Source organism: Saccoglossus kowalevskii, chromosome 17 (assembly GCF_978046115.1).
Source record: "Saccoglossus kowalevskii chromosome 17, keSacKowa6.1, whole genome shotgun sequence".
Classification (NCBI taxonomy): domain Eukaryota; kingdom Metazoa; phylum Hemichordata; class Enteropneusta; family Harrimaniidae; genus Saccoglossus; species Saccoglossus kowalevskii.
Genome location: NC_140657.1, coordinates 12,193,213 through 12,203,153, shown reverse-complemented (window position 1 = coordinate 12,203,153; position 9,941 = coordinate 12,193,213). Strand labels below are relative to the sequence as shown.

General features: G+C 35.8%; 1 protein-coding gene across 1 annotated transcript; it reads left to right on the top strand.

The window, feature by feature from the left end:
• Positions 1–601: 601 nt before the first annotated feature.
• Positions 602–9,509, top strand: LOC102801743 (uncharacterized). The gene is made up of 7 exons (XM_085491868.1): positions 602–763; positions 5,528–5,643; positions 6,156–6,231; positions 6,481–6,597; positions 6,816–7,001; positions 8,732–8,842; positions 9,315–9,509. The coding sequence occupies exons 1-7, from the start codon at positions 602–604 to the stop codon at positions 9,507–9,509; spliced, it is 963 nt and encodes a 320-aa protein (XP_085347994.1).
• The last annotated feature ends 432 nt before the right edge of the window (positions 9,510–9,941 follow it).

Sequence of the window (9,941 nt, the reverse complement as noted above, 5' to 3'; positions counted from 1 at the left end):
CCTGTATAGAATGAGTTGGCTGTATGGTGGAAGAGTTCAACAACTCCTCAAAGGAATCATTATTTTGATTACCATGACTGGATTCATCTTTCGGTTTAACATAGAGCTTTAGCACGTTAGCAGGAAATGTCTTCTTTTTGCCTGAAATATTAATCTTGTAATTAGTATCATTCAATCGTCCCACCACTGGGATAATGTGACAAGCGTGTATGCAATTAAATTACTTTTACCGTACTATAACCTATGTACATAAATTAATAATCAATATAATAAACAATATACACAGATGTCAAACAATAAAATGTTGCCAGGTGACTAATCACGTTGTGGATAAGTTGTTCAACAGTGCAGTGCAGTTGCAGTGTATTTATACAACTATTTTGATATAACTCCCGTCCGTCCACGACACATTCACGCTTAATATACACGTTCATCTGCACTTCCTGGGAATGAAACATCAAAAGTAGTTGTTCGCTCGTATTTTTCGACTTGTTGTCTACAGGGCAAGCTCGACATGTGAACATAGAACGTAAATCATTATAAAGGTACGTGAAACATTAACTGGCTAACATGATTTCTGTACTCATTAAAGGGTAGCAATATGGCAGCATCGACTGTTCCCAACATTGACTTCACGGCATATAATCGAAATACAAGAACACCTGATGCCGAGACTTACCAGAAGCTCATCGATGACGTACATCATGGTTTCACTACCAGTGGATGTGTTTATTTTATAAATCATGGCATTCCGGAACTTGCTGTGAGTGGAAACACATTGTAATAAGAATGTACATTTTGGTAGTGTTAGACTTTGTTTTGGCTACTGCAATTGCAGTTCGACCCCAATGTATACACAGTAGTTCATTGCAGATTAGTCCAGCTGAGGTAATGCCTCGGTGTTCCCTTTCTTGCCAAATCTTACAAACTTCAACTCATGCAACCGCTGCCATGATCACATAATTACCGGGGATGTGTCTCAAATGTTAAAGCACTGCCACTGTTGAAAACAACTTGTAAATAAAGTATTTATAAAAGTCCTGGATGTAGTATTGTAATAACATTAAAATAGGGTATAATAAACGTGCAATTTACTGAGTACAACTTCGCCTAATGTCGGTGTGCTTGGGGCCACATGTGGGAACAGAGGTTTCTAGTACATGACCTCTCTCACATGTCTTTACGTTATGGGTGTATAGCTCAAACATCGACCTACTTAGCCAACGACGCTTACACTGAAAAATACCAGGTTCGTCCCAGGAATAAACGTTAGTTCATTGTAGATAGTACAGCTTTATTCTTTCATAATTGGTTTGTCTTTGAATAGAATATGGTGCTAACTGATTCCAGTAGTTTAGCTTGTTTGTCACGAATTGTCACAATACAGATAGTCTGGCTTTATTCCTGACATGTGAACATAGAACGTAAATCATTACAAAGGTTCATGAATACATAAACTGTCTTACGTGACTTCTGCACTCATTGAATGGTAGCAGTATGGCAGCATCGACAGTTCCCATTATTGACTTCTCGGCATATAATCTAAATAGAAATACGCCTGATGCCGAGACTTACCAAAAGCTCATAGATGATGTTCATCATGGTTTCACTACCGCTGGATGTGTTTATTTTATAAATCATGGCATTCCGGAACTTGCGGTGAGTGGAAACACATTATATACGCAGTAGATCATTGCAGATTAGTCCAGCTTTATTCACCCAAATGATCAGCTGAGGTAATACCTCGGTGTACCCTTCCCTGCCAAATCTTACAAACAAACTGCTGCAGCCGTCGTCATGATCACATAATTACCGGGGATGTGTATCAAATGTTAAAGCACTGTCACTGTTGAAAACAACTTGTAAATAAAGTATTTATAAAATTCATGTTTGTAGTAAATGTTTATAATGCCTGTATGTAGTATATGTTTATAATTACCTTACAAGTTGTTATAATATAAATTGTGATAACATGAAAATAGGGTATAATAAACGTGTAATTTACTAAGCACAATTTCGCCTAATGTCGGTGTGCTTGGGGCCACATGTGGGATCAGAGGTTTCTAGTACATGACCTCTCTCACATGTCTTTACATTAGGGGTGTAAAGCTCTAACATCGACCTACTTACCCGACGACGCTTACACTGAGAAATACCAATTTCGTTCCAAAAGGAATAAACGCAAGTTCATTACAGATGGTACAGAATGATTCATCCATAATTGGTCTGTCTATGGTGCTGATTCCAGTAGTGTAGCTTGTTAGTCACGAATTGCCACAATACAGATAGCCTGGCTTTATTTTTCAAAACGGCCAGCTGAAGTAACGCCTCGCTGCTCACTTTCATGGCAAATTTTACATAATCTAAGGCGTGACAGAGTAAACATGCGATCAGCCAGTGGCTGTTAGTTAAGGTATAGAAGCAGATTCGTGGGCACTCGAAGTGAATTTTTTGTTTGTTTTTTATTATTCAAACAGGCTTGCTATAGACTGTTAAAATTTCGCAGCATTATGAATAGTGGGACATACTCAAAACACGATTTTAAAATATAGAAAACTGGTACAAACATTCTCTCTTTTGAATGCTTAGCAAGATTTAGCAAGGCTGTACATAAACAATCAAAAAGAAACATGGAGAAAAAAAGTAATGACGGGATCTCCATATTATGCACTATATTTAACTTTTTACAAAACGATAATATGTTTAAAGTTGGAACTGTTACAGCCATTTTAATTATGAGCATTAGCAAACTTCTTACTGAGTGAATGATTATGCAAATTAGCAATTATCTCCACTTGTGTTTTTCAGTTTACCATGGCGTTCAAATCTAAATAGCTCGGACAGGATTACGTAAAACCGATGAGATATTCATACAGTTATATAAACATAGCGACCCGATTGGGTGGAATGAATCACGGTTTTTCAGTAACCGTGGTTGAGTCTAAATTTACCTTTCCTCAAACCTTTAAAAAAATACTCGTGGTATGTATAACCGTGGTATGACGCAGTTTTTCATGATCTCAGGTGAAATGGATCGTGCGAAGTTAGACGGCCAGGTTGAAATGGGCCGTAATATTTTGCTATACAACGGCTATTCGCAGTTTTTGTACTCAATCTCTCAAACGCCGGTGAGAAAAAGTCGAAATGGAGACAACCATTGTAAATCGAAACAGGTTTCATTTAACTACGAGCAGACGAGACGGGTCAATACAAATTTAAACGAACCCTGACCTCTGGAAATACCTCATTCATAGAGTACCATAGTACCAGAGGTCGCCGAGCACGGCCGAACAACGTACTTTTCGTCATCGCTACAAATGCATGCTAGCTGACAAGGGGGTTACCGATTAAGGTAACCAAGATGGAGTCGCAGAGTGCGTGATTTTTCCGCGGTGTTTAAAAACAGCATCTCGTTGCCGATGTTTCTGTAATCTTCGGGGTATTTTTTATTTTTAATTAACCAAGCATTTCACGTTTGTGTATTTTGCCACTGAAAAGTTAGTTATCGATGACAGCACAGCAATGGTCTGAATGGTGTTTATCCACTACATCGCAATGCTATCAGCACGGTGATCGTTACAGCGAAATGATAGATGTATAATTAGTCAGTTTTATAATGCCATCGGAGAAAAAAATGAGTGAAAAAAAATATTTAACAGTACTCCACTGGAAGCTGCCAAGTTAGAAATTGTCGACATGTTGCGAGATAAGCGTGAAGTGAAGAAGTTTACTTATCATTTACAACTGTATGTTTTTTTGTATTCCGCTTGCATGCTGGAAGCGTCTACGTCTTGTCTTTTTTGTAGTTTACAAGACTAGTTGGTAGCGCTTGAGGTAAGTTAAACAGGGTGGCGGACAGGAAGTTACACATCGCCGCACCGTAACTGAGGCCAGCAACTCCTTTGCATATAACATCAAAAGTAACTTGTCAATCAAAGAGCAACGTAAACACACTTTCGGAACTCTTAATCGCGTGCCTCGATTCCCTATATTTTAAAATCCATTTTCGGCATGTACCAGCATTGACAATGCTCCGAAATTTCAACACTATCTAGCCAAGCTAAAAAAAATAATTCCGAGTGCCCACGAACCTGCATCTATACTTTAAGGCATTTCTAAAATACACAGATAATAGATAAAGTATTTATGAAATTCCTGTGACACATGGTTAAATTATCTACTGAAAGTTGTTGATTCTAAATAATAAACGCTCTAAAAATGTGAAAGGTGCGTTAAAAAAGATTCTACAAATTATCAAACAAGGTTAAACAAAGGTACATAAGGTTAAGTATACATTATGTTATAATATGCTTCGCTAGAATTGCCCTTACAATCATATTGGCGATCCGTTTAGCTTGGATTGCCCTTATAATCGCTTTGTTGTCTGCGTCTGTGCAGTGATTTCCAGTGTATTCAAGCTGAGTGAAATGAGCTATGTCAGAGGTGTCAAACGGCATCAAAGCAATAAAATCAAGTGTCGTAAAGCTCGTGCTATAGCATTAAATTGGCTCAAAGGGGTATGCTCATGGTTGCTGGGAATTGTACAAGCCTTGCCACAGTTAAAACATGACGATTTTAGTCCTTTGTTTGCGCTCAATTCATTATTGTTTTATATTATTTCCAATGGGGCAAACGATAATGCATTTGTAATGAACTTGGTACAAAAATGCAACAATAGAAATGTTGTATCAACATATGTTGTAAGTGTGTGTTACTGTTTTCAGTAATATAACACCAAAAGTCATACGACAGGGCGTTGTATCGTCCCAGTACGGACCAGAACTACTCTATTTTGGGGCAAGTGTATTTCTATAATATTTCTCAGTTCAATTCATAATTATTCAGTAAAGACATCACTGAAACGTTATATTGTATCCTCAAAATACGTGCCGATTGACAACTGATTTCTAAAAAAATCCCGGAACTCATTTTGCGATATGTGTTAGATCGGTGTAGAGAAGACGCCGGACTACAGAGTCGATGAGCTGAGCTGAGGTTATCTTTTTGAATATGGTAGCCCGTGTGATATTGGTGATTCAATAACAATATTTTAAGAGTTCTTAGATCAAAAGAAAAATGAGCAATGTTTTATATATCGATTGATTGAATACTTCCTGAAAGAGAGACGATTTTTAAGATATATTGCTACATTTTATTTCCTAGTAAAATTGTATGTATTCGTGTTTTGGAGGTATTGATTCTAATGTATGAATGTTACGTTGACCCGGACATGGATATTACTCTGCGTTTAGGTGTGTAACTACTACAGTTGAACTCAGGTTATAGACAGATTATTTGTATAAAGAAAATCAAAACATACATTGTATGATATATATATGTTGACCTCGCCATGTCGTCAGAGTGTATTGTTTTCATAGCCTACTTATCAGGTGTGTTGTATATGATGAAGATAAAAAGTATATCGTCGTAAATGTCATGTCATAAACTCTCTGAACATATAGTCAAATAATTCCCTAAATCAATGTGTACTTTCACTTATATAAATTTTAAAAATATATCCTTCTAGATTGACAACGCATTTCAGCAATCAGTGAAATTCTTCACTTTACCAACAGAGACGAAGGTGAAGTATTCGAGACCTGATAATAGTAACCATGGTTATGTTGCAATTGGCTGTGAATCGTAAGTAACTTTAATATTGTAGGTGATGTGACGTATTGGAGCACACGTTACAAAACAAACAAACTCAAATAGGATAGATTCGAATTAGCAATGAATAGCGTATCACAATAAACAGAACGCTTTCTTATGTCGCCTATTACAAAATCCGTAGCCTTTGCAATCTTTCACCAAACATTAATATTTGCATTGAATACATAAGTATTTTTCTGCGACTCTTGGACTTGTTTATTTGTTTTTATATATTGTATGAAGGATTCAAAGCATTCTAAGACCTTATTTTTTCAAAGTATCTTCAAATGTATTATTCTATAGTGTTATTATCAATGACTTTATGTTATGCTTGTATGATTAAATCATGTTGACGAAAAGATTTTTAGGAATAGCCATAATAATATTTGTTTATAATAATATTACATGTGCAAATCCACGTGAAGACTTCCGAAAATTCAATTGGAGCTCACGGCAAATGAATGTTATATTTGATATTATAAGGGCCTGTGCTATATTTGCAGTCTTTCCGCCGATAGACCTGGAGATTATAAGGAATCATTCAATTATATACCTTTGGAGGGAGACGCAAACACAAGGGTAAGAGGATATACTTTTTATTCCGACTCAGGTTTCAGAGGGGAAATTATTTGCTACTATTATTAAAAAGTGTTCAGTTCTGAAAATTTTGAATTTTCAAAGGAATACCATTGATTTCATTAAATATCAATGTAAATGCAACGGATTGATGTACGATAACTTTAGTTGGCCACCATTGATCCAGATCCACAAGTATCCTAGTTTTCAATCGGTTACAATTATTAAACATGTTTATGTGTGGTACTGTAGATATTTCCGAATGAAGAGGTACCAAAGTTCTCCCAAGCATTGACTACTCTGTACCAGAAATGCATACAGTTAATCAACCGCATATTAGAAGTCATTGGACGGGGACTGCCAATAGAGGTAAGAGTAACCAAATATTGGACTCTTGACTAAAGACAATTACACAATTTGGTGGTCTTATCGACAACTAGACGAATGCACACTCAATCATGTGAACATCTTTAGGTTTGGTTGATAACGAAAGTACCTTCATCTGCCAATCTTTTAATCGACTGTGGTCAGTAATAAATGTTATATCTGAGAGAGACCATTCTCAACAATTCTCTTATATTTTGTAGGATCCTCTTTTGTTCGAAAAAGCTCATGAAGGGCTTAACAGTGAAGCCAATATGTCAACATTGAGAACTGTATGGTATCCGCCAATCCAAGACGATGACCTCAAAACCGATCAGATACGATGTGGTGAACATTCGGACTATGGTTCAATTACTCTGGTATTCCAAGATGACAAAGGAGGGTTACAGGTAATTTGAATGTGCAATGAATAATCATGTTTATCACCAAAACATTGTTGTGATGTGATCAGCTTCATTTGCTATTGCATAATTCATTTCCTCGAGTCTGTCTTCATTGTTTTGCATGGAGCACTATGTGATCACAATGCTGCCCATGGGCCTGTTTCTTTTGTTCTGATTATTATTGCCCAATTTTCTGGAGGTCAAGGATTATTATTGCAAAATTTTCTGGAAGTCAAGGATTATTATTGCACTATTTGCTGGAGGTCAAGGACTTCCGACATTCACTTCAACCGATGTTTAATTTCACGCAATATTTGGTAGACAACAATTTTAAGGTATTTTTTCAAACCGAATTTTTCAGATATTTTTATTGATCACGTGGTTCGGCGGCCAACTTTTGGATTTTGTAATAAACATGACTTAACCGATAACTCATGATTTATTTGTCGATGTGATATACTGTCGTGTGTGCAGGTCATTTAAAAACAACAGACAGAAGATAACTTCATTATAATGCATATTTGCATTATCTCAAGCACTTAAGCATATTTTCAAGTGTAACAAGTGCATTATTGAAGTCTAACATGTGGATAACAAAACAGATTTCTTTTCTTTTCATTACACGTCAGTAAAAACTACCAAGCACTGTAAAGAATTAGTTCTTGCAACAAGTCTTATAAAGAAGACATTGACAACAAGATATGGCTAACATATAAGATAACCATAGATAGTCGTGCTATTTTATTATTTAGGTTCCTTTCATTAACGCATATTAGATGTGTTCATTTCATGGTGATGATTAGTTTACTATTTTGATGAATGTTTTTGTCATTTGGTAAACATGATATTTTTGTATTTGTCTGTGTACATGGAGCATTGGTAATGTATTTTATTTACTGTCAGCTTTCTATCATATAGAGACTGTAAATTATCATTAATTCTTAAATAATGGCCGGAAATGATCCAATTTGAAGGGGTAAATTATATTTAGATATAGATAGATAGATACGGGGATGCTGCCAGATTGACAGTACAGTAGTGAAATGGGCGCGTTCCCTAGAAACCAAGCCTACGTCCAAAGCAACCAATAATTAAACAACATAGTTTGGTAAACATAAACACTAACTGATTCTTTATTTAGTAAAAATATATATTTCCTTGCACCTACGGAGAAACTTAATAGATTACAGATTAAAAATAGCACATAGCATGACGTCACACTACCGCAACCATGTTTTAAGCTACCGGATAACTAAGACATTGCTCATATGCGCGTATTCGGTGTTGTTTGATTTATTTTCACCGAAGAAATATACCAAAGCATCGCCTACGGCTCGGATTGATACAAACCTCTTGCTAACATCAAGCTAGGATCCAATATCATGTTATTATATACAAATATTATGTCTCGTGATCATGACAGGCAATCGATATGTGCATGTGCAAGACTGTCGCAAATTAGAGCGAATTGCAAACGAACGCATGGAAATATCTTACATGCTAACGCAAACTATTTGTATGTAGTATTTTTTAACAGCCACGTGTTTGCGATAATATTCAACAACATATTATAACGTTTAATTTGGTAGTTTTCTCAATGTGCCTTGAGTTTGCAAATGTGCATTTCAATCAGACAGATAGTCAAATGATTGTTTTGGATTGTTATGCAAGGACATTTGAACAACTTTTGAGCATTTGTCCTAGAAAAGCATTGTACTTATTTGTAATTTTTCTAGATGGCGTGTGAAGATGGTAGCTTTATGGACGTCAAACCAGAAAAAGGGGGTGTTTTTGTGAATCTGGGATACTTAATGGAGAGATGGACATCTGACACATTGAAAGCAAGGGTAAGTATCAGCAATAATGTCATTTGTGACATCTTCTTATCTTGCTTTGTTTTGTATCTCCAAGTTTTCAAATAATATAAAACGACACGGACGCATATATTAAAATAGTTTCACCGTTGTCCAGTGACCATTTTTGCGGATCGTGTAGGCCTTTAACTACCAATAGCGTCAGAGTGTACAAACATTGTTGACAACAAACAACTAGTGAATGGATAATGTTTGGAACAAAGAGTACTTTCCTCATAAATTAACAGTTAGAAAAATATAGATTAAGCAAAAAGTAGTATATATAATCACATACATATAACTTGTTCTCTTGAATATTCAAAATGAATGAGTAGTATTGTTTACGTGGATGCTAGTTGTGTAGTTGTGTAATAATGTGGTTAAACTATAGGGCACAGTTGTAGAGACATGTTTATTCCTTCTTTGCCTCGATACGTTGAATGATGTTCGTATACTATCTTTACAGGTGCAGAGAGTTGTAAACCCAGAATCCAGTGATTTAAAAAAACAAGCTTGTCAGTCACTTATTTGTTTTGTTGCCCCAGATAAAGCATGTATCATCAAGTGTGTGGATGGGAGCAACAAGTATCCTCCAATCACCAGCATGGATTTCCTCAACATGAAATTCGGTGAAATCTATCAAAATTTTCAGGCCGATTAAGGAGAATACATGCAATGTATATTTTTATAACAGGGGGTTTGGTTTATATGTAGCGGATTTTAGGTTTAATTCTAGTGGTATTGAGTGGGTATTGCCTTCTTTCTCCGAAACTTGAGTTCATTTTATTTTTATGAATATATATCAGTTTCAATATTGTAATCGAAGACAAATATTTGGCTATAGCTTCCTTTTGATCTTGCTGGAAATCATTTTTATTTCAAGAGATAGTAAATTGAATCAGACTCAAATATGCATGAAACATACATTTGACATGGAAGCTATGTGTAATGTAGCAAGCTGTTTTAATTGCTGTTGCGGAAGAGTTTTAAATTATTTTGGGTGAATGCATCTATTGGTTCTTGGAAAAATCAAAATAAGACTCGCATTTTTAAATCAGGGGTGTAACTTCCCTCACATTATGACGTGGTCTAT